This window comes from Mesoplodon mirus (assembly GCF_964341445.2).
Source record: "Mesoplodon mirus genome assembly, chromosome: 9".
Lineage (NCBI taxonomy): Eukaryota > Metazoa > Chordata > Mammalia > Artiodactyla > Ziphiidae > Mesoplodon > Mesoplodon mirus.
The window spans coordinates 104,936,693-104,962,021 of NC_138985.1; the positions used below are offsets into that span (position 1 = coordinate 104,936,693).

Here is a 25,329-nt window from a genome sequence, read left to right on the forward strand (position 1 = left end):
TAATTGCTTAACCTACTGTGAGATGAGTTTTTCTATTACTTATCATCAAACACATTCCTAACTGATACAGTGCTTCCCAAAGAAAGGCGGCAGTGGTCTCACTGACCAGAATGAGAGCAAGTCTACAGTGGTCCCAGAAGAAGAGATAAGAGTTTGGGAAGGCTTTCATAGGAGAGAAATGAAATTACATCAGGCATCCCACACGTACACATACAAAATCAGTACTGCACAGTGCTTACGTATAGGCTCTGCAGCCAGACGGCCTAAGTCTAAACCATGACTCTGCCACTTACGAGATATGAGACCTTGGGCAAGATAGTCAACCTCTCCGTACCTGAGCGTTCTCATCTCTAAAATGGGAGTAACAATATATTCATCTTAAGAGTGGGTGGGGAGAATAAACAAGGAGATATATACATATATATAAAACTCTAGGAATGGCTCCTTGCCAATGGCTCCTTGCATTTGCTGAGAGTAAGCTCTCAGCAAATATTCAAAATCATCATCATCATCTTTATGCTGACAATGCAAACACAAACTGCTATCATGCAGACACAAAGAGATAAAAAGGAGTAAGTATAGTTGACGTGGCTCACACATGGCTCAAATGGTGTGGTACAAGCAAGCAGAAAACTCCTCACAGAACTCAACCATCTTTAAAGTGTCCTTGTCTCACCTGAGTAGTTCTTCTGGGTCTGTCAATAGCTGCCATCAGCAACTCCAGCTCTCATCAGAGGCCATAAAAATGATTAGATTTCTTAACAAGAAGACTGACGAAACATAACCCGTTTACACTTCAAAAAACAGTCGAAGGGCAAAAGTGTAATGTCAGACTTTATCTCAAGTATTGTTCTTACCTGGCAAGTGGAAACAATAACTCGTCTCCTAACAGTCATAGAAAGGGTGAATTTATGATGGATTTCAAGTATACCATACTACAGTGTGCATAATCCTTTCAGTTTTCTAACATCACAGACCAATTCACACTTGAGCTGAACCATTAGTTTCTATGAATGGCATTAGCATGAAGCAGCACATGTGAAGGGGTCCCTTAACGTTAGATCTTTTTCTTTTTTTTGGGGGGGGGTGCTGCATTGGGTCTCTGCTGCTATGCGCGGGCTTCTCAGTGCAGTGGCTTCTCGTTGTGGAGCACGGGCTGTAGGCGCACCAGCTTCGGTAGTTGCAGCGTGTGGGCTCAGCAGTTGTGGCTCGCGGGCTCTAGAGCGCAGACAGGCTCAGTAGCTGTGGTGCACAGGCTTAGTTGCTCCGCGGCATGTGGGATCTTCCCAGATCAGGGCTTGAACCCATGTCCCCTGCATTGGCAGGCGCATTCTTAACCACTTGCCACCAGGGAAGTCTCAAGTTTGTTTGTTTGTTTTTAATTAACAAAAATTACTGCAGGCACATGGCAACATATCCACTGAAACAGGCAACACTAATTCAGGTAGGTGAGTTGACAATAGACAATAGAGAACTTTGAAAAACCAACTGTTCCTATGATAATAGTAATTTGAATCAAACAAGAGACAGCAGAAATTAAAGAGGTAAACTATTGTATAGTTTTGAACAAAAACTGTATAAAGTTTCCACCAGGCTTCAAAACTTATCTGGTTTTGAAAACTATAAAAGCCATTGGCACTAGACACCTATAAATTCCCATCATCATCTCATTTTTCCCCAGGCTTGCTCTATTCCTGATATTCCTATGTCAATGTTCCTAGCCTTTCAAGTCTATCACAAACATATCAGCTTCTTTCACCCACCATTCCTTGCATACCTCACCAATGCCAAATGCATCCTATCCTACTTGCAAGTTTCAGAATTAAAATTTAAGTTTTATAAAATTTATAAATTAAGAAATTTTGAACGTGGGGGCAAAACATTTTCAGAATTGACTGCAACACTGCTTCAGAAAAAAAGTCACTTCTATAGTTAAAAGGTAATATTTAGCACATGGAGATCAAGCATAAAGAAATTAAAATGCATAAAATTATTCAATTGTTGCCTAAATGTAAAGTTTTTGACCATTATATCCATTTCATCTTATACAAATACAAATCTGGATGGCCCTGGAGGTTCAGTCGCCTTCCCTCCCTTCCCCCATTTCTGGATCTTTTCAAAGAGCGAGCTCAGCAGGTCAGAGTTAATCAAAGAACAGGCTCAGACGAGCTGCCAAGGAACCAGGGCTCCCACTTCCACCAACCAGAAGTTCCTACTGTGAGAGAGTCACCTAGAGGTTCCAGCAAAGATGTGGGACATGATGGGGTGAAGTTCCTCTCCTGGAGCTACGTCCAAGACACGTCCCAGGCCAGAGGTGCCAGCCTAAGCACCTCTCTGCAGGATGAGAGCCTGGGGAATCACATGTGCTCTATTTCTCTGCTTGTACATTTGTCCCCAATAAACACTAGGTAACCACTACACTGTGTGTTGTGTAGTCTGGGGCATGTGTGTCCCGCCCACTTTGTCCCTTTTCCTGCCAGGCTCTATGCTGTTTTCCAGATGCATTTTTACTTTTAAAGCTCACAGCCTGTGATACATCATTTACACATCAGGAAACTGAGTTCAAAGAAATTTAAAATTATCTACTTATTCACCTTTTAAATTAATAACGAGATAAGAACGTAACTGGCGCAAACTGTAATTTTCCTAAGTTTAAAAATATGACTTTCCGGGCTTCCCTGGTGGTGCAGTGGTTGAGAGTCCGCCTGCCGATGCAGGGGACACAGGTTCGTGCCCCGGTCCAGGAAGATCCCACATGCCGCGGAGCGGCTGGGCCCGTGAGCCATGGCCGTTTGAGCCTGCGCGTCCGGAGCCTGTGCTCCGCGACAGGAGAGGCCACAACAGTGAGAGGCCCGTGTACCACCAAAAAAAAAAAAAAAAAAAATACTTTCATGCAAATATAAAATGAACAATGCCAAAGATATTATTCAACTCATTAACTAACGACAGTAACAGTTCAATTTTGAACAGACACAAGATTACTAAAATGAATTCGCTAATAGATGCAAAAATGGTGACTCCATTATAAGAAGGATTCGAGAAATAAGCACCAAAGCACTCAGGGTGCCTCAGTGAACTAACAGAAACAGTGAACAAACATTACTTAGTTCTTTGGACTTTACTGCTTAATAAAAAGGAGCCATTAGGCATTTCCTTTGGCCTAGTGGCACCATGAAAAAATTACTGATACATTAAGAGTGCCATGAACAGAAAGAAAGTTTAGAAATCTCTGCTACAGGGCAATAAAATATCAGGGGCTCTCTCTTTTTCAGAGTTTAAATCAACTGTAACTCTACTGGATAAAAACTTTTTGCATTACGATGGATAAGAATCATTTGCACAACTATCAGTCACAACTTCCACCCCGACGGAGTTGCCGAACAGCTCAGACAAAAGAAAATGAGTAAAAAGTATACACCCCAAATATAGTCACCGGAGGGCCCGCAAAGACGAGCCCAGTATTCCACTGAAAAGACACCAGGTAATCTCTTTTGCTCATTTTCAAGTCTTGAACAAGTTTTCCCAACTCAGATTACAGAAGGCAGTAATAGAAGTAAAGCAAAAATCGTACGAGACGGGAGGGGAGCAGGGGCAGCTACAATCCAGGAGTATTTTCATCAAGAAGTGCAGAGTATGCACTGCCAGCAAGGACGTACTACAAGGGTCAGTCTGATATGTGGCTATTGGACACATAATGGTACAACCTTTCTGGAAAGCCATTTGGTAACATGTACTAGAAATTGTAGACACTCAGATCTTTGATTCTGTAATTCCACTCTCAGAAATTTTCCTTCAACACATAATGTGGACTACGATATAATCTATCTCACAGCATTAATTACAAAAGTAAAAACTGTGGAACAACTTAAGTAGATTTCCCAGCTTAAACAGTCTTTCCAGAAACCCTGTCTCAAATCCTTTCTACGCAATCCACTTAATACACAGGATTTCCTCTATGATGTCTCTTATCGCACTGCACTCTAACTTCCGATTTTCTCATCTATTTGCCCTAGTAGGCTATAATCTCCATAAAGGCCTGGATCACATATTTCAGTTGCATGGATTTAGCGTGGTGCCGCATGTATAGTAGGCACTCAAAGGTTGGCTCAATGAAACTATTATACAGCCTGAAATACGTATATGTTTCCTCTGTGGAGATGAAAAAATAATTACAAGTATTAGCAACATCAAAACAAAATTATGTCAGAGAAAAGCCTCAAGTTATATCCCAACTACATTGACAGACCATCAGAATAATTTGCATATATTTTGAAAAGCACAAACTGCCAACAAAGGGGACATGCACCAGTTACTGCTGATGCAGAGAAAGATCGCAGCATCACACCAAGGTGAGCCAATCTCTGCCACTGTGTATATGTCCTGAATGCATGATCACACAAGGCATTTCCACAGACAACAATAAAGCTCTGAAGAAAACCACCATATGCTATTAGCTTAAAGGAAGTTTGAAGAATGATAAATATTATCCTTAAATGTGATGGAGATTGTTTTGTTTTAATTATGTTAAAAAGGAATCTGATATGTTTCTCAGGTCAGTGCTTCTCAAACTTTAAGGAGCATAAGACTCATGTAGGGGTCTTGTTAAAATGCAGATTCTTATTGTGTCAGTCTAAAGTGGGGCCTGAGATTCGGCATTTCTTACAAGTCCCAGGTAATACCAATAGTGCTAGGACAGGGACTTCAATCTAAGTAGCAAGGTCTCATACAAGGAAAGTCATAAATGTAAAGAAGGGTATGAAAAGCTCCATTCTCCTGGGGTTTTGTTTGGAATCCTAAAGCAATATTCTCTCCTCTGATGATTTATCAAAACCTTTCTGATCAGGATTCTCAATATCCTGCAAATGCTACAGTTTAGAATAATGGAAAACGCAGAAATGGAAGAGAGGTCATCCCTCCAGATCCCAGGGAAATTAAAAAGATATTACAAGAATAAAATGAACAACTCTATGCCCACAAATTTTCTGATAATCTAGATGAAATGGACGTATTCCTTGAAAGTCTGCCAACACTCACACAAGAAGAAATAAATGATCCGAAAAGGTCTACATCTATTAAAGAAATTGAATCAATAATAACCTTGCAAAACAGAAAACATGAGACCCAGATGGGTTCACTGGTGAATTCTATGAACTATTTAAGGAGAAAATCATGCAAATTCTATACAATCTCTTTCATAGGATAGAAGCAGAAGGAATACTTCCTAACTCATTCTATGAGGCCCCCATTACCCTAACGCTAAAACCAGACAAAGATATTACAATAAAACTACAGATCTCTCGTGATCATACACGCAAAAATCCTCAAGAATATATTAGCAAATTGAATCCAAAAAATGTATGGAGAGAATTATACACCACAACCAAGTGGGATTTATTTCAGGTATGCAAGACTGATTCGAAGATCAATTAATGTAATCCATCACATCAGCAGACTAAAAATGAAAAATAACATGATCATTTCACTACATACAGAAAAAACATTTGGAAAATCCAACGCCCATTCATGATAAAACCTCTCAGTAAACTAGGGATAGAGGGGAATGTTCCCAACTTAATAAAGGCTATCTCCAAAATACCTACAGCAAACATCATACTTTTTTTTTTTTCATTTCTTTTATTTATTTATTTATTTTATTTTACTTTTTGGCTGTGTTGGGTCTTCGTTTCTATGCGAGGGCTTTCTCCAGTTGTGGCAAGGGGGGCCACTCTTCATCGCGGTGCACGGGCCTCTCACTATCGCGGCCTCTCTTGTTGCGAAGCACAGGCTCCAGACGCGCAGGCTCAGTAGTTGTGGCTCACGGGCCTAGTTGCTCCGGGCGTGTGGGATCTTCCCAGACGAGGGCTTGAACCCGTGTCCCCTGCATTAGCAGGCAGATTCTCAACCACTGCGCCACCAGGGAAGCCCCAAACATCATACTTAATGGTGAGAAACTCAAAGCTTTCCCAGTGTGTTATCAGAAATAACAGACAAATATATCAAAGGGAAATAATAAAGAGCCCAGAAATAGACCCTCATAAAATACAACTGATCTTTATCAAAGAAATAAAGGCAATACAATGGAGCAAAGACAGTCTCTTCAACAAATGGTTTTGGAACTGGACATACACATACAAAAATATGAATGTAGGGCTTCCCTGGTGGCGCAGTGGTTGAGAGTCCGCCTGCCGATGCAGGGGACACGGGTTCGTGCCCCGGTCCGGGAAGATCCCACATGCCGCGGAGTGGCTGGGCCCGTGAGCCATGGCCGCTGAGCCTGCGCGTCCGGAGCCTGTGCTCTGCAACGGGAGAGGCCACAACAGTGAGAGGCCCGCGTACCGCAATAAAAAAAAAAAAAAAAAAATGAATGTAGACACAGACCTTACAGCCTTCACAGAAATCAACTGAAAATGGATCAAAGACCCAAATGTAAAATACAAAACTTCAAAATTACGAAGACATAAGAAGTAAACCTAGACTATGCATATGGTGATGCCTTCTTAGGTACAACAACTAAAAGCACAATACATGAAAGAAATAATTAATAAACTGGTCTTCCTTAACATTAAAAACTTCTGCTCTGCAAAGGACAATGTCAAGAGAATGAGAAGACAAGCCACAGCCTGGGAGTAAATATTTTCAAAAGATAGATCTGATAAAGGACTTTTCTTCAAAATATACAAAGAAACATTTAAAACTCAACAATAACAAGTCAATTAAAAAATGAGCCAAAGACCTTAACAAAGGCCTCACCAAACAAGTTATACATGTGCCAAATAAGCACATGAAAACAAGCTCCACATCGATCGTCATCAGGGAAACACATGTTAAAACAATACCACAGACACAGCTACACACCTATGAGAATGGCCAAAACCTGGAACACTGACAACACCAAGTGCTGGTGAGGAAGTGGAGCAAAAGGAACTCTCATACACTGCTGGTGGGAAAGTAAAACGTACAGCCCCTTTGGAAGATAGCTGGGTGGTTTCTTACAGAACTAAACTTTATCTTACCCTATGATTCAGCAACCACATTCCTTGGTTTTTACCCAAAGGTGTTGAAAACGTATGTCCTCACAAAAACTGCACATGCATGTTTATCACAACTTCATTCCTAACTGTCAAAACTCAGAAGCAACCAAGAAGTCTTTCAGTGGGTGAATGGGTAAACTGTGGTACACCCAGATCATGGAATATTATTCAGTGCTAAGGAGAAATGAGCTATCAAGCCATGAGAAGACATGGAGGAACCTTAAATGCATATCAATAGGTAAAAGAAGCCAATATGAAAAAACTACATACTGTACGATTCTAACTATAGGACATTCTGGAAAAGGCAAAATTACGGAAAAAATAAAAAAATCAATGTGGGGGGGGGATAAATACGCAGAGCACAGAGGATTTTAGGGCAGTGAAAATGCTCTGTTATGATTCTATAAGGATATATTTCATTATACACTTGTCCAAACCCATCGAATGTACAACAGCAAGAGTGAACCCTACAGTAAACTATGGACGTTGGTGATTTTGATCTATCACTGTCGGTTCATCATCTGTAGTAAATGTACCACTCTGGTGGAGGACGTTGACAATGGGGGAGGCTACCTATGCATGCGTAGGGCGTCTATGAGAACTCTATACAGCTTCCTCTCAATTTTGTTGTAAACCTGAAACTACCCTAAAAAAAATAAAGTCTTTTTTTTAAAAAAATGGAAAACAGGCTCTCAGTAAGTGTTCGTGAGAAGAACATCTCATTTTCCAGGAGTAGATTACTGCTGCCTATACTGGGATAGTGGAACTGAGAAATAAGAAATGTAAGGAAAATTGCTGGTATGTCTTCCACTGCCTAGAATGGTTCCTGGTACACGGCAATCACTCCAATAACTATTGAATACATGACTACAAATATTTAGCCTGGAAAAAGAGAAAAAACTGGTTAAGGTCTGTCAGTATTTGAAGGCAATTAAGTAGAAAGTAAGTCAAAGTCTTCTGTATGATTTCAGTCGAAAAATAAGAGAACTAAAGGTCAATTTCAGCTTAAGTACACATTTTTAACAATCAGTTGACCAACAACAGTATGCATTTTCTCAAAAAGTCAGAACTACCCGAACATGTTCAAGCAAAAAAGTCGGAGAGCCATCTCAGAGGGGCGCTACCAAAGACACACCTGCCCCAGGAACACTAAGGATTTCTAAAGTCTTCTCTCCAAACACAGGATTCAGTACTCACAGCACTTTTACTCACATTAAGAATAAACGGCAAGAGAAGTTTTCCTACTTTGAAACAGAAAAATAAAGTTGCCTCAACGTAAACAGCAGCAACTGGGCCAGAAGCCCAATTTACACAAGGCCTAAGAGTAAATCAAAAGCTTAAATTCTGTAAAGTCATAAAAACAAAAGAAACTATTCCACAGTGATAAATGAACACCTTCAAAGACAATGGTGTGATAAAGATACAGAAATACTCTCAGAATGAAATCCATTTGTGTGAGCATCTGTTTTCCACCTACAAAGAGTAACTCTTTCTGATGGATTTAACCAAGAAAAAAAGAGAATACAATTCATTTGAATGAGAAGTTAATGCACAAACACACCTCATTTTCCTAGAGAACCTCCAAAGACATCTGGTGTTAATGTACCAAAAACCACAGAAGATTGTTTTCCTTTTTGGTGTGACCAAGCCATGGCGTTCTAGCATTGCGACTATTACAGCTGCGTCCACAGCTCCTCACTTGATAGTTTCAGTTATTTTGTCTAAAAGGACAGTATTATTTCTGATAATGCTACAAAGGACCAATTTACAAGACTTTTTTAAAAATTAAGATTATTTTTATTTATTTATTTTTTGCAGACAAACATAAGAATTTTTTATTACTTTTTTTTTTTTAGTTTCTGCTTTATAACAAAGTGAATCAGTCATACATATACATCTGTTCCCATATCCCTTCCCTCTTGCGTCTCCCTTAAGATTATCTTTAAACTCACCTTAGAAGCTTTTGTTTCGGAAAGCATGTAGCTATTAAAACGCTAATATGGAAAAGATGTGAGGGGGAGATGCTGCAGAGACGTAATACCACCAAAACAAAGGAAATTGATTCTCTAGATCATGCGGAAAAGATGGCTTATAAAGTTAATGAGATATTACTTAAGGCAAAAGAAACAATTTGGCCATTAAGAATGAGGATGAACCAAACGTTTTTGTCATCAAATATAATGAAACAAATTAAAAGAACAACGAAAATTAAGGCAAGTATGAAAATCAAGTAAAATACATGGAAAAGTTAAACCACAAACACACAAAGTGTAGTTACGACGGCAAAGTCTTAGTAAGTTAGAAATAAATTGAAGAGAATAAAAAGAAAGGAGTCCAACCATTATGAGTTATACACCAAGGAAAAGCATTATGAGTCAAAGCAGCAAATTTCTCCTAAACGTGCAAGAGACTTGAAGACTACCTAGGCTAGATTTCTAATTGGGCAGGAGAGTAAAGAGGATTAACCCTTGGAACTGGAAAATCCACTAGTTTGCCTCTTCGATTTCTTAGCTATCTCTGGAGAGCAAAGACATCACAATCCTTAAGCAGAAGCTTTAGCCTGAGGGCTATGTGCCATCCACAAAGGGATGAACATTTCTTTAAAAACAAACAAACAGGGCTTCCCTGGTGGCGCAGTGGTTGAGAGTCCACCTGCCGATGCAGGGGACGTGGGTTCGCGCCCCGGTCCGGGAAGATCCCACGTGCTGCGGAGCGGCTGGGCCCGTGAGCCATGGCCGTTGAGCCTGCGCGTCCGGAGCCTGTGCTCTGCAATGGGAGAGGCCACAACAGTGAGAGGCCCGCGTAACGCAAAACAAACAAACAAACACAAAAACCTGCCAGTTTTCCAAGTTTCAAAGCAGGCATAGCACTTGAAACAAGAAAAAAGCCATGCTGATATTAGGAAAAATAGTCAGAAAACCCAGGTCGTACTCCTAGCTCCAATACTCGTCTCCAAAGGCTTTCTGTGGAAAAGAAAGATTTTATTCCCTGTGTATCAAGTTTATCCCAAAAGTATGAGTCTGTGAGCTCACCCTTGCTGATACGAATAAAAACAAAATATTTGACAAATTATCAAACTAAAGTATCTCTAATGAAAATTTAGCATCTGATTGAGACGTGCTAGAAGTGTAAACTAAACATGGAGTTTGAGGATTTAGTACAAAAAATGTCAACTAGTGCATTAACAATCGTTTATTTTTCATTACATGTTGAAATTATGTCATTTTAGACATTAAAGATAAAGTTCACCTTCTTAAAGAGGCCACTAGAAAATTTTTAAGTACATATGAAATTTAGATACTCAGGAAGTGTTGAATGAACAGAGAAAATTTTGTACAGAAGTACAAAACAGCAACTAAGAGGCTGACATTAACTTTTTAATTCATCCACCAGCTATATTCAACTGGAGTGATATTAAAACTTCCCTTACTTGGTAATCATGAGAATTCTGAAATGTGGACCGAGTCAATTTTTTTAAAAGTTGAAAAGTTTACAGCTGAAAAAGTAAACTGACGCACACTATTTCTTTTGGGCTGAATTGTGTCCCGCATAAATTCCTGAAGTCCTAACCTCCTGCACCTCAGAAAGTGACTGTATTTGGAGATAGGGCCTTTAAAGGGGTAATTAAGGTAAAATGAAGTCATATGAGTGGGACTCATCCAATAGGACTGGTACCCTTATAAGAATAGATTAGAACACAGATGACCCACAGACCAAGGGGCAACATGTGAGGACACAGAGAGAAGGCAGCCATCTGCAATCCAAGGAGAGGCCTCAGGAGAAACCAACCCTGCCAACACCTTAGTCTTGGACTTCCAGTCCGAGAACTGTGAGAAGATAAATTTGTTTAATCCACCCAATCTATGGCACTTTGTTATGGCAGCCCCAGTAAACTAATACACTGTTCCAGACAGTGAAAATTTTTCCAATAACTGATGCGGTTTTGCTTTTCACACTTAAATTACAAACTCAGTGCTTCAGTCACACTAGCCATACTTCAAATGCTCAACAGCCACAGATATCAGATAGCCCAGATCTAAAGAAGAGAACAAACCAGAATGTCTAACAAGAATGCTTAATTAGTTGGGATATGTGACCAAGAAGCATCTTGCTACTATATATTGAAGAATTTTTCATCTGTAATTTAAAAGTAAAGGCAAATGCAAATAACTAAGATCTACCCTTATGTCATTCTTATAAGGATTTGCTCAATAGAGATTAGAGAAGGGAGTTAACAGTTTAGGACTATGTTTGGTACCAATGAATGTCGTCACCAGGGGTTCTTCAGAGATCTGTTGCTGCAAAATGCACAGAACTACTGATGCAGGTGGCCAGTACACATTTATATTACAAAGGAGCCAAAACTCTAGATACAGATTACCCAGGGATTCCCAAGTTAGCTTCTAGTAAAGTGGGGAACGCTAATATCCATCTTCAGGTTTTATACTCCTTTTACAAACTTAATCAGGCATTTTCCATGGAAATTAAGTTCCAGAAATACCAGAGATGGCAGGAATACTATACTAGTATATGAATACTAGTATATGAATGAATCTGAGATATTCCCAGATTCATTTCCACTTAACCATGAGTCATCAAAAAACTATGACCATTATAAATAATTTCATGCATCTAGAAATAATAAATTCAACAAGCATGGAAGAAAAATACAGAATCCAGGAAAAAAATAGTTTTGGTAGCCCTAAGTGAACAAATTACTAAATAAATAGCTATCTCCTTTGAGAATTAGAAAAATGAATGGATTTCAAAATGTAATAATCAATATAATAAAGTTGATCTAATACAAAATATTTTACATACGCACAGACTCTACTTAAACTTGTTTTTTATACTTTATACTAGCTTAAATTTGACCAAGGAGTTCACGTTTGTATATATTCTTACTTTCCATAAAGAAACTAAGGCTCGGGCTTCCCTGGTGGCACAGTGGTTGAGTCCGCCTGCCAATGCAGGGGACACGGGTTCGTGCCCCAGTCCTGGAATATCCCACATGCCGTGGAGCGGCTGGGCCCGTGAGCCATGGCCGCTGAGCCTGCATGTCCAGAGCCTGTGCTCCGTGACGGGAGAGGTCACAACAGTAAGAGGCCCACGTACAGCAAAAAAAAAAAAAAAAAAAAAAAAAAAAAGAAACTAAGGCTCTAAGAAATTGAGTGTCATGCCCAAGGTCACATAACTAGTGAAGAGGATGCCTAAAACTCAAACCCGGACTTCTAGTTCCAGAACTTTTCTATAGGTTTTACCCTGTTGAAGCATTAAAACTATGCCCAGCACACAGTGTCATGTAAATGTTAGTTGTTACAAAAATGTGTAATATAATTATGCTGACTTGATCAAGTGTGTGCTCATAATACTTAAAATGGTAATTTGATTCATAATAAACCTCAACAATGGTAATTCAGTTTGGAAGAAATAACTCCCAAGAGCATTATGGTCACAGGAATCCTTTTAAAATTTAAATGTATATAATCTTTTTGCAAAGAACTGGAGAGTGATAGATAAAAGGCTTTCTAGCACAAATGTATGATGAAATTATGTGGGGAAAATAAAATGGAACTTTTCAGTTAGAGTTTATTATATATACTTCTAAGTGAATGATGATTCATACCAAATGGCTGTTATTTTTTTATTCCATCAGATCAACTTAAGAGGGATATAAACACTTTATTTAAGATGTCAATACTTGGGACTTCCCTGGTGGTGCAGTGGTTAAGAATCCACAGGCCAATGCAGGGGACACGGGTTCGAGCCCTGGTCTGGGAAGATCCCACATGCTGCAGAGCAACTAAGCCCGTGGGTCAACTACTGAGCCTGCACTCTTGAGCACGCGAGCCACAGCTACTGAAGCCCATGCGCCTAGAGCCCGTGCTCCGCAACAAGAGGAGCCACCGCAATGAGAAGCCTGCGCGCTGCAACGAATAGTAACCCCCGCGTGCAGCAACGAAGACCCAACGTAGCCAAAAATAAAAATAAATGAATAGATGTCAATAATCAATGTTAAGGGGGATTTAAAAATGTGAGGGACAACTGTGCTGGATTTAAAAAGACTGAACCAAATGCACAGGTAGTCCTAGTTTGGAACAAGCACCTGGAAAAGCTGTTTTGAAAATGAGAAAATTTAAATATGGTTGGGTATTAGACACTGACATTTGACATGGAAAAGTAGAGTTATGAACAGAATAAAGCGAATCACAGTATGTTCTCATTTTGGTTTAAAAACACCTAACTGTATTTATACACAGCAAATATCTGGAGGGATATAAATATGAATATACACACACTAAATGTTCACAAACATGGAGATAACAGTGGTAATCTCTGAGAGGCTGAAAGATAGCATTTTTATTTCATTTTTGTTTATCCATATCTCCTAACTTTTTATAATGCATACATACTATGTTGTGAAAGTATACAAAAATGTTTAAATATCAGTATTTTTAGTAAGCCAGAAATTAAAACCCCTTTAATTATTTGCTCTATGTCATAGGTTTGTGAAATAAGCACATGTAAAATAATGATTCTGAGGATGGTTTTACTCTTCACTTTTATTTTAGCTATGAAGTATTTAAAATACTTTACTTTCAAACATATGGAGTTCTAAATATAAAGCTTCATGATAAAAACTGAAATGATCACAAACACTAAAGCAAAAAAAAATCCAGATTTTTAAGAATATTTTGAAAATGCACCTATATTTACAGAGTTTAAAATAGCAATAGTATGTGCTTACCAGTTAAACATTACTCTTCATCAATTTAAAAAACCTTTAGATAAAATGTTAAGAAGTCAATGAGCAAAATAACTAAAATGTCTGCATTCTTACTAAATATCAGTGTTAAACGCTTTACAGATACTCTTTAATCTTCATAACTCTCCTTGGAAATTGTCATTCTATTTTATTGATGAGAAAATCAAGACTTAAAGAACTATGTATCCAGAAAACATAAAGAAACTCCTACTTGGTAATCATTTTGCAATATATACATGTATCAAAGCAAAAGTAATACAACATTATGTATCAATTATATCTCAATTAAGAAAAAAGAACTCCTACAAATTAAATTTTTTTAAAAATCAAAGACAACTCAATAGAAAATGTCAAGAATAACCATCATCAAAAAGTCTATAAATAATAAATGCTGGACAGGGTGTGGAGAAAAGGGAACCCTCCTACACTGTTAATGAGAATGTGTACTGGTGCAGCCACAATGGGGAATAGTATGGAGGTTCCTTAAAAAACTAAAAATAGAGCTACCATATGATCCAGCAATCCCACTCCTGGGAACACATCCGGAAAAGATGAAAACTCTAATTCAAAAAGATACATGCACTCCAATGTTCACAGCAGCACTATTTATAATAGCCGAGACATGTTAGAAACCTAATGTCCACCGACAGATGGATAAAAAAGACGTGGCATATATAAACAACAGAATATTACTCAGCCATAAAAAAAAATGGAATAATGCCATTTGCAACAACATGGATGGACCTAGAGATTATCATACTAAGTGAAGTCAGACAAAGACAAATATCATATGATATCACTTATGCGGAATCTAAAAAAATGATACAAAGGAACTTATTTACAAAACAGAGACAGACTCACAGACATAGAAAACAAATTTATGGTTCCCAAAGGGGAAACAGAGGGAAGGGATAAATCAGGGATTTGGGATTAATAGATACACACTACTATACATAAAATAGATAAACACCAAGGACCTATTGTATAGCACAGGGAACTATATTCAATACCTTGTAATAACCTATAATGAAAAAGAATCTGAAAAAGGATATATAGATATAGCTACAGATATATGTATAACTGAATCACTCTGTATGCCTGAAACATTAAAAATCAACTATACTTAAAAAAAAGAAAAATGGCAAGAGACAAACATTTCCCAAAGATGTACAAATAACCAATAAACAAGTGACAAGGTCAGCATTCTGCCATAAGGGAAATGCAAATTAAAACCACAGATTCCTCTATGCACTCACCAGAATGGCTAAAATTTTAGAATAACAATTCTGAGGATTGAAAATGAATATTCAAGGTGATAAACGTAGCATGAGCTAAGGCTAAAGTATTGAAGCTCCAATAAATGTTCACGTAAGTAAATAGTGGGGAGTTCAGCTTGGCTTGGACACAGAGAGGTGAGTGATAAAAAAGAAGTATTCTGGAATAGTGGTTAAGAGTCAGATCACGAAGGGCCTTTAAGGTCAGGATAAGGACTTGAACCTGTATATGATTAGCAATGCTGAACCATGACATGGACGACACAATTCAATTGAGTTTTAAGGTATACAAAAGGCTGCTTCGTATAAAATGTTCCAAAGGCAGAAGGACACAAACTTCCCAAAGTTTTCTATCTCCTACCTTTGCAATAAATCTCTCTATAACCACAGTGTGGTTATACCCTCACTGCTCAACCGTTCTTCCAAAACCTCCACCTGTGCTCTCCAACCTTAGTTCTTCCTCCCTCGCCACCAGATGAACTGAATTAGTTCATGGCCAGATGCAGCACTGAGCTCTCACTCAAGGAAGGCCTAGTGCCTGCAGGGCTCTGGTGCTTTCCCCCCACCCAGGCCTCTCAACTTAAATCCAGTGCTTTTCTAGATGCCCACTTGACACCTGTCCAGCCCATCATTTCTCTGCCTACTCCAGCCTGCCCTCATCGCCTTCTCTCCAGTCCCCACGGTTCCTATGTGGGTCCTATCAGACATAATTCAACATCTAACTACAATCTGTCTTGTTTTGTTCTTGATTGCAACAAGACCATAAGCTCCTGGATAGAAGGGATCACTTTCGTATCCTCCACAGCACCTAGTATCAAAGGACATACACTAGCTACTTGTCAGTTCCTCTAGACAACAGAAAAATGCAAACATATCCTTAGATCCAGTAATTCCATTTCTGGAAATTTATCCTACTGATAAACTCACATAAATATGCAAAAATAATATAATCAAGGATATGCATTATAGATTATAATAAGAAAAACTAGAAATAACCTAAATGTCTATTAAGAAAGCCTAGTTCCTTTGTGTCTATACTGCCCATTAAAAAAAAAAAAGTTGGGATATCTACACGTATGGACCATCATAAAGTAGTAAGTGAAAAAGGCTGCAGGAAAGGGCATAAAACAGGTCATACACACACACACACACACACACACAAATTTAGAAAAACACAATTTAGAGATTTAAAATGACAATCTCTGTTATGGAGATTTTTCCCTGCAGTGCTAAAAACAAGACAACGGGCCCAAAATGGAGTCATGTACGCCACATCCCCAAACCCAGACTTAATACTGAACCCAATTATGTACAGCTTCAGCTCTCCCCAAAATGGAATCTTAAACCAGCCAATCAGGAATCACCCTATCAGCACTAGTGAAGTAATCTGCCTGACAGACCCTTATCATCCCCTAAAGGAAAGTGACCTTGCTAGAACCAATCTACCTTTTGCTAGTATAACTTCCTTGTTCCTGCCCCCTTCTGCCTATAGAGTCTTTCATTTTGTACAGCTCCTCCAAGCTCCTTTCTGTCTGCTACATTGGATACTGCCCAATACATGAATTGTTAAATAATCATTGAATAAGATTTGTAATATTTACTCACTTGCATTTTTTTTAACATATAGAAATACTTCGTTTGTGAAAAAAAATGAACAAAGAGCACATAGAATCTATAATAAATTTTGTAATAAAAGAATATTGATATGTTTTCACCCACTGCTCCAAAAGAGTAATTTACAAAACAATTTATAATATAAATCCATTTTATTTAAAACAAGAATAATAATATACTGGGTTATATGTACAAAAATAAGTATTTATAACATTACACCTTGGCACTTCCCTGGTGGTCCAGTCGTTAAGAATCTGCCTTCCAGTGCAAGGGACGCAGGTCTGATCCCTGGTCGGGTAACTGGGATCCATCCCACATGCCGCGGGGCAACTAAGCCCGCACGCTCTACAGCCCGTGCGCTCTGGAGCCTGCCCGCCACAACTAGAGAGAAGCCCCCCACGCCGCAACGAAAGATCCCGCGTGCCGCAACAAAGACCCGATGCAGCCAAATAAATTTTAAAAATATATTTTTAAAAAATGCCACCTTAATAATGGTTATTTCCAGAAGAGGGATTACAGGAAATTTTCACATTCTAGATTAGTCGTTTTTCTCTCAATAATAACCATTTACTTTAGTTACAAAAAACAAAGATTAAAAATATATATTTCCCTGAGCTAATGATCATTCCGGAGGTGTGCATTTTGGTCCACCTAGCAATTAGTTAATCTGAAGAGAATCAGTTTGTCAGGATGCCTGCTATACTAAATCTGGGTACACATTACAGGTACATCATGCCTAAAAATTAAATTCACAGAAGTTATCAAGACAAAAACTACCTCTCTGCCATAAAGTATTAAGCATCTGTTTGATGAAGGGAATCCCTCTAAATGTAAAGTTAACCTCGAATACTTTCCGAATTACTATAAAAGGCCAGGCATTGCAAGGGCCCCTCATCATACACTTTTCTGTTTTTAAACATCTCTCATTTATCTAGAGTCGAACACTTCTAGGGAGCCCGTGCTTCTAGGCCAGTGTTTGAGAAGAGATGGGAATCTGTATAAACTTTTACCCTTAGGAACAGGAGGAAACTAGGAGAACCACTAAATCCCAAAGATCTCCTCAAAGGAGCTTGGGATTCTGCCTGGTGGATCTGTGCTTCATAGAGGCTATCACGGTTCTTGACAGTTCCCCTACATGCCCTGTCCCAGTGAGGAGCTTACACATGTCTGACATGACGAGTCTAGGCCTCCTTCCTAAGCCTTTGATAAAACACGGAGGGAGCAGAACTGCCCGTGTTTCCTACTATTTCCTACTTTTCTATTCCTCCAGACCTTTTCTATCTCAGCACTGACCCAGAGATCCAACCATGTTAGCCTTACTGCTGAATCTAATAGCTTAACCGCTCGTGAAGCCAAGTGCTTTACAGGTTTTACAACTCATTTATACTCACAGTAACCCTGCGAAAGATTCCTATTTTATAGATGAAGAAACTGAAATACAACCAGCAAAGCTAAGATTTAAACCCAGAGACCCTGTTGCCTCACTCCAACCTTTACTATGCAGCACTATCTATATGACGTATCTCATTAAACCTAGAAAACACTAGAAATCCTCCTTTCTAACTAAACCTAAAGCACTTAGATTTAGTAACAGATCTTAACGTCAACAGGCCACCTGAATCCAATGTTTCCTCTAGGAAATGCTGTTAGTCCAGCTACTGTTGGATAACAGAACTATGAAATTTCATTTGCAAAACGTTTATGTTTGCCAGTGCTTTTCTTAACTTAGGAGAAGCCGTTTAGTTATGATTAAACACCCAACCTCTTAACCAAGTCAATGTAAACATATCTGGGTTCAGATTCTAGTTCCATTACTACCTGTTTCCTTTACCTGTAAAATAAGATATGAAGTATATATAAACAACTTAGCACAGCAAATGACTGGAGAGGAAGGAGTCAGCATTCCCTACTGTTATTATGCTTTGATTGTTTTACCGTAAATACTCCCAGGATGTGGGAAAGCTGACAAGTTCAAATCAAATTCAATATCCCGCCCCCTCCCAAAAATACTCGTCAATTCATGGGTTTCATGGGTTTACAGAAAACTTTAAGCATTAAAAAGCTATGCATTCTATTTAAATTGATGAACTGATAAACTAGAAGTTCTACACAACAGAAACACAAAAACTGGTAAATAAAAAATGTTTTATCATGCAATTAGCACACAAGTCAGTTACTACACACGATAATGAATACAACTAACAATTAGCTTCAAAGAACTCTTCCATCTATTTCCATGTGTATTACAATGACTTTACACTTAAGAAACAATAAAAATTCTTGAGTATTACATCTTTAAAGCATTTTTTATTGGGTAACCTCAGGCATTTTCCATGGATTACAAACGGGCACCATGGGCAGGCAATAATAAAGGCAATAAAGACTGATCTTTACCCCTTTGGCGTCTAATGTTGTTAAGAGATTAGTTCAGGCTGTTAAGAGCCTAAGAGCTCACATTACAAGTAGGGCTTAGTCTTCTCCAGGTGAAGGGCATAAAATACATCACCTTTTAGCCCTCACAACAACTCTACACCGCAAGGACTAAAAACTATCCTCATGTTTTTCAGATAAGGAAACTGAGGCACAAGAGAGGGTGAGTAATATGCCTAACTGGAGGAAATCTGAGGCAGATTGGAAACCATTCTGGGTCTGGAGTCCAGCCCTCTTAACCTCATCAGGGCTCTGGGGGTAAGCACATCAATGTCACTGTAAAACGTGTTAAGAAATACAGTACCAGTGGGAAGCAGGGGTTCCAACGGGGTAATAGCATGCTCCATAACGGATTACTGGTCTCTGCATTGAAAAACATAAAAACGCCACATTAGAACTTCTAGCTAATTAAACGGCGCGCGAAATCGCCAGTACACTTGGTCTCCGGGGCGGAGCACGGAGCGAGCCGCGCTCCCGGCGTGCGGGCCCGGGCACGGCAGGCAGGGCGCGCGGCGGCGGGGACGCGGGAGACTCGAGCCCCGAGGGGTTCCAGGGCGCGCGGGGCAAAGCATGCGGGCGCCACGCGTGCCTCGGCAAGGCCGCCCCGTCCAGCGTCTCCCCGCGCCGCCGTCACCATCCGGGGACCGAGGGAGCCAAGGGAGCCAGAGCGGCGAGGGGCGGCCACCTCCTCCCCGTCCTGGCCTGCAGCCCGCACGCCGGGAACGAAGGCGGCGCGCCAGGATGCTGTCGCACTTACATAATGGCGGGTGGAGCCACCAGCGAGCGGAGCGCAGACTGCGGGAGCGAGGGCGATCGACCGCTCGGCGCTCGGCTGAGGAACCTCGACGACGCGCGATCCCCGCTCGCAGATTTAAGGGAACGGCGCTGGAGGCGGCCCCGCCTCCTTCCGGGAGCCGGCGGCGCGTGCGAGCTGCTTGCCCCGCCTGAACCGCGTGTCCACGTGGGTGAGGGCGCCCGACTAATTGCTCTCCCGCGCCGCCCTCTCTTCTAAGCTAGTTAGGCCCTGAAGCAATCGCTGGTGTTTCTGCTGAGCGCTCGTCACTGAACTTTGGCACGGAGGCCGCTGTTTGCTCCAAACCAAGCGTTAATTTCCCCGTCACCCTTCGTCAGCTTGGCATCAGAGCCAAGCAAACGTCCCAGGTTATCCAGAGCCCGTTTTCTCGGTCCTCATTCTTTTTGATCTCTCGCTTGCAGCTTGTGTACTTAAGGAGCACGCCTTCGTTAAAGTCTTCACTTGGTTGCAACAATCACAGAAAGTTTTCGTTGGCAGGAACTTTAAGCTGCTTACTTGCAGCTCCGCTCGCTCAAACACTCCCAACTTTAAGAGTTCATTCTGTGGCCACGCAGCCTTTTCCAAGACTGAACAAACCAGATCTCTAGACTTAGACTCCCTAGGCTTTACCTTTTCCAGGCTAAACTCTTGTTCTTTCGAGGTTCTTATAGGACATGATCTTCAGACTCCACCATCGTGGTTCCCATCCTCTATATTTAATGTTGCTCATAAATTGTGTTTCTGACAGCTGTTGAGAACCGCGCAACTGTCAGCACGTGACAACTCGTGCAAGCCCCTGCGCTATGAGACGTGACCAACTCTATCACGGTTTCTATCAGTATAAGGCGGACCCCTAGGACACACAACCATTAAAATGCCTAGATGAGAAAGTTCTAGCCAACAGCTGATGGCAGGCCCCCGACCTCCCAAAGGGCTTGAAATTGTGAATATGTTTCTTAAGACTCAGAGGCATCTCTCTCAAAGTCCTGAGAGCCATTCCCTGAAGAGTCAATCTTCAGGAAGGGTAGGGCCTCTGTCTCCCAGTCTCTGTGGGAGAATAGACTCCTCACTTCCGCAGCTGCCAGCTAGCAAACGAAGCTGGTCTAGTCGCCTATATACTGACCGACGCTTTGCAATTTTCACTTCTCTAACTCTATTGAGCTCCCACTCTTGCCCCTCTCTCATCCTCCCTTTAAAACGTTCCAATCGCCTCTCCACAAATAGGAATGGAACTCAGCTCTTTCTCGACTGTCAGTAGTTACGAAACAAAATCTATTTTCAACGCTTCAACTAATACCCGTCTGTGTTTATCTTTGACACTGGACACAAGGTTCCAGGAGTGATGCAACCGTAGAAAAGTACAACATTGCCCATGCTCATTAACTTTTTCAGCTGCCAGATCAAATAGAACTTGCAGGTGTTTTTCACATTCACCACTATTAAGCCAAGGGTACACCTATCTCACAGTCAATTTTAGACCAAACTGCTAGGGACTTTACAGTTATCGTTGTAAAATTAAATATTATGACTTTGCCATCACAGTTACATGGGTGGGCCGTTTCAACTATGTTACTTACTAGCTGTGAGACATTGGAACTCTATCTCAGTTTCCTCAGATATAAAATGGGAACAATGTTGCCTACTTTGGAATGGTTCTGTAAGGATCAAATGGCTTGGTATGGATAAACACTTGGGCAGGTGCCTAGCACGTACAGGTGTGCAACAAACGTTTGTCCCTCTCCATCAATATGAGACATATTCCACTTACACCTTATGACATCCTTGTTTATATTTGTAACACACATCCTTGCAAAGCTTTTATGTGTAATCTAGCTCAAGTTTCTCCCAAAGTCATTACCGAAGAACACTGAAATATTAACCACAATAAATGTCAAAATTCACGTTTCAAGATGCCACTAGAGAAACTAAAAGACAACAGACTGGAGGTGGAGGGAGACTGTGCCCATGTAATAGACAAGTGGTTGCTGTATCTATATCAGTAAAAAGCAAACAGACCAGTAAAGGGATGACCAAGTATGTTACAGAGTCCAAGCTCATACTGCTTGCCCCACGACAGACCAATAAACTGAGAGACAATTTGTTGGGGTAAGGAATAGCTACTTAATTCAGAAAGTCGGCAGACAGAGAAGATGGTGGACCAGTGTCCCAAAGAATCATTTGTCTGGGTTTGGATGCTAGTTTCTTTTACAGGACAAAGGGGGAAGTGAGGAGGTGAAGTAAAAAAAAGTGATACATTATTGTAAATATTCCCTGGTTCCAGCCAGACTCTGGAGGGGGATGTGTTAACTTCTTCTTTCCTGCAGCCATTCATAGGTGGGCCTAGTCAGGATGTTTCCTATGAGACAAAAGTAGTTTAGCTTAAGGCTCAGACATGGGAGGCAGGATTCTGAGAGAAGGGCCATTATGTGTACTTTAAGCCATAGGCAACATCCCTTTAGTGATTAACTTGTAGCAAAAGCAATAGAATATGAAGGTTAAAGTAAAAGAAACAGATCCAATATGGAGTCAGATTTGTTCTTCTTAATTACAAGGATATATACAGGCAAATTACAGAAGGTATTCAAATGGCAAACAATGTGAAAAACACAGCATCAATAGCATTTGGAGAGCAAATTTGAACAATGAGATAAATTTACTTGCCAGATTGCAAATAATATTTTAAATAATCAGACAAATTTACACTGATTGAGTAATTATTATGTTCCAGTCGCTATGTTGAGGTCTTTGTATTTTATTTAATTACCCTAAAATGTAGGCTCCAAGAGAACTAGGACCAAATTTTAATTGTTCACTTTTCAATCCTCACATTCGGGCACAGTTGCTGGCAAAGAGTAAGCAATCAGTGAGTATTTACTGAATGTTCATAATGAAATTGTTTGCAATAGCAATAACCATTAGCAATAGCCTAGAATGCTTCTTCTCCAGTTCTTCTCACAGCTGACTCATCCATCCAGCCTCAGCACAAAACTGACTTCCTTCCCCTGGTTACTCTTTATTTCATCTAGGCTTGTTAGTTTGTTTTCCGGCAGAGCTATACTCACAGTCTGTAGTTATTTAACTTACTTGTTTACTTGTTTATGATTTTTCTCCCCCTGCTAGCGTGAGAGCTTCCTAAGAGCAGGAACCATATTTGTTTTGTTCATTGCTATTTCTCCAGGCAAACAAGATACCTCACCCATAATAGAGGTTCAATAAATGTTTGTTAAATGGATTAATAAGTGGTGGGAAAAAATGAAAACTTACAGTGCATCATATCAGCAATTATTAAAAAGAATAAGCTAAATCAATATGCCCTCATGTGGAAAAATGTCTATGACAGAGTAAATTTTATAAATGCAAGTGGTAGGAAAAATCCTACCTATATTATTTAAATGTATTTGGATAAACATACAAAGAGAATTGTTAAAAATGACCTCTGAGGGCTTCCCTGGTGGCGCAGTGGTTGAGAGTCCACCTGCCGATGCAGGGGACATGGGTTTGTGCCCTGGTCCGGGAGGATCCCGCGTGCCGCGGAGTAGCTGGGACCGTGAGCCATGGCCGCTGGGCCTGCGCATCCGGAGCCTGTGCTCCGCGACGGGAGGGGCCCCAACAGTGAGAGGCCCACGTACAGAAAAAAAAAAAAAAAAAAAAAAAAGACCTCTGAGATAAAGGGATGGAGTACATAGGCGGCAGCAGACTTAGGGAAATATCACTTTCTATTTTATATATGTTTGTATTTTATTACTTAATATTTTTGCAATATGCATAGTAAAGAAACTTAAGGTTGTGAAAATGTATATTAAAAGGAAATTAATGGTCATTATTGTTAATCCCTGTCATATTTTGGGCTTCCAGGGAAAGGAACATATATACATACATGGTATAATTTTCAGAGGAGAAATTCCATAGCTTCAACCAAATTTTCAATGGATCCTATGATCCCCAAAAGTTCCATGGGATAGGACGGAACCTCTAGTAATAGGTTATGCATTTTTCTCTACGATACATAGATGGCTCTCCCATCTCCCTCCCCAACTGTCTTCCATTCTGCCCCCATTTTCTTGAACTGGTGGAGTTCAAAATATATGTTGTTTTAAAGATTTTATAATAAAAAATTTCTGGAGTGAAATAAGTTTTGAAAACACTGAACACGGTTACCAGCCTCCTTTGAGATTTATAGCACATTATACATCTTTAAACATCTCCAAACCCAGAATGTCTCAAAACTATTGGAGCATGGAACACTGTTTGCTTGGTATATCTTTTAAAATCTTGTGGAACAGTGTTCCTCCAAACAACTGTTGGGGGAAAGCTACGAGAGGCTATGAGCACAGGTGCTAACACCTTTCCTTCAACAGCTGTTCTCCCTACTGCTGCCCCTAAGTGGTCTTGGAATTTCTGGTCTTCAATCAGCTTCTATCACCTCATCTACTTCAGCATTTTTTGTTCAGAAAATCAAATCATTCTCTCAACTTCAGAATGTGTGTCTACCCTGATCTCACTTTAACAGTTCAAACAGTATTAAGCTGCCTTTAGGAGATTTCCACTTAAATATCTCACCATTACATCTGATTCAAGTGGCTAAAACTAAAATCATGTATTTATTCCTCCTCCCAGAGCCTCCATCTCTTTCCTTAGCATCATTATTCTTCTGCACTCCTTGATAAATAACTTTAATTTGCCTTTTCTTTCATTCCATAAACTCAGTCAGGTGCCAACTTTTGTTCTACTGATTACTTATCCCAGCCTGTTGCGGTCAATATGGATCAAGATTCAATCATCCTTGTCATTTCCACTCAACTATCAATCAAAATTTTCATTATTTTAAAGCCTATCTAAAGGATCATCTTCTCTGAAAAGTCTTCCCTGAGATTCACTCAAGCCTCTCACAATTAATCTTACTTTGCTCTGTAAGCTCATTACATTCTTTTGTGCTTCTTTCATAATCCTTTCTTTTATAGCCCTTTTATAGCCATGTGGTCTGAAAAAGTCGAGTTCATTTTAAATGTATGCCACCTCATGCTCCCAGAAGGCTACTTGTGCTCCTTCACCTATACATTTCAAGCATTAGAAAGAAAGGAGGAAGAGTGAAGGAGATACACCACCTACCTTATAAAAAGGTGTAAAAGACAAAATGCATTTTATTCAGGCTACTGAAACAGGGATCACACCCTAGATCCCCTAAGATCCAAGTGCCTCCACTGTGTGGTTTTGCTTTCGATGTTTGTAGGGAGGTATAGACAAGTCTCAAGTGGGGTGATTTGCAGTTGGGGTCATTTTGCAATCAGGGTCATTCCTCAATCAGCTGAACAGGAAATGTTTATGTGCGTGTTTAGCTATTTTCAAGCAGACAAACATTTCTAATATCAGCTAATCATTCATGAGATAAAGAATGCTGAGCTGGATACACCTGGAACTAAT

The 25,329-nt window shown here is 40.0% G+C and overlaps 1 protein-coding gene across 2 annotated transcripts in view; it reads right to left on the reverse strand.

Annotated features, from left to right (window-relative positions):
- The window catches only part of TPK1 (thiamin pyrophosphokinase 1), a 336,199-nt gene extending 316,228 nt beyond the window's left edge, over nucleotides 1-19,971 (reverse strand). For both annotated transcript variants that reach the window (XM_082631771.1, XM_082631772.1), the window contains exons 1-2: nucleotides 19,873-19,971; nucleotides 19,420-19,478 (exon numbers count right to left, since the gene is read on the reverse strand). In XM_082631771.1, coding sequence (XP_082487897.1) covers nucleotides 19,420-19,462 — 43 coding nt within the window. In that variant the 5' untranslated portion in view covers nucleotides 19,463-19,478; nucleotides 19,873-19,971. The remainder of the gene's footprint in view (nucleotides 1-19,419; nucleotides 19,479-19,872) is intronic.
- Nucleotides 19,972-25,329: the final 5,358 nt, after the last annotated feature.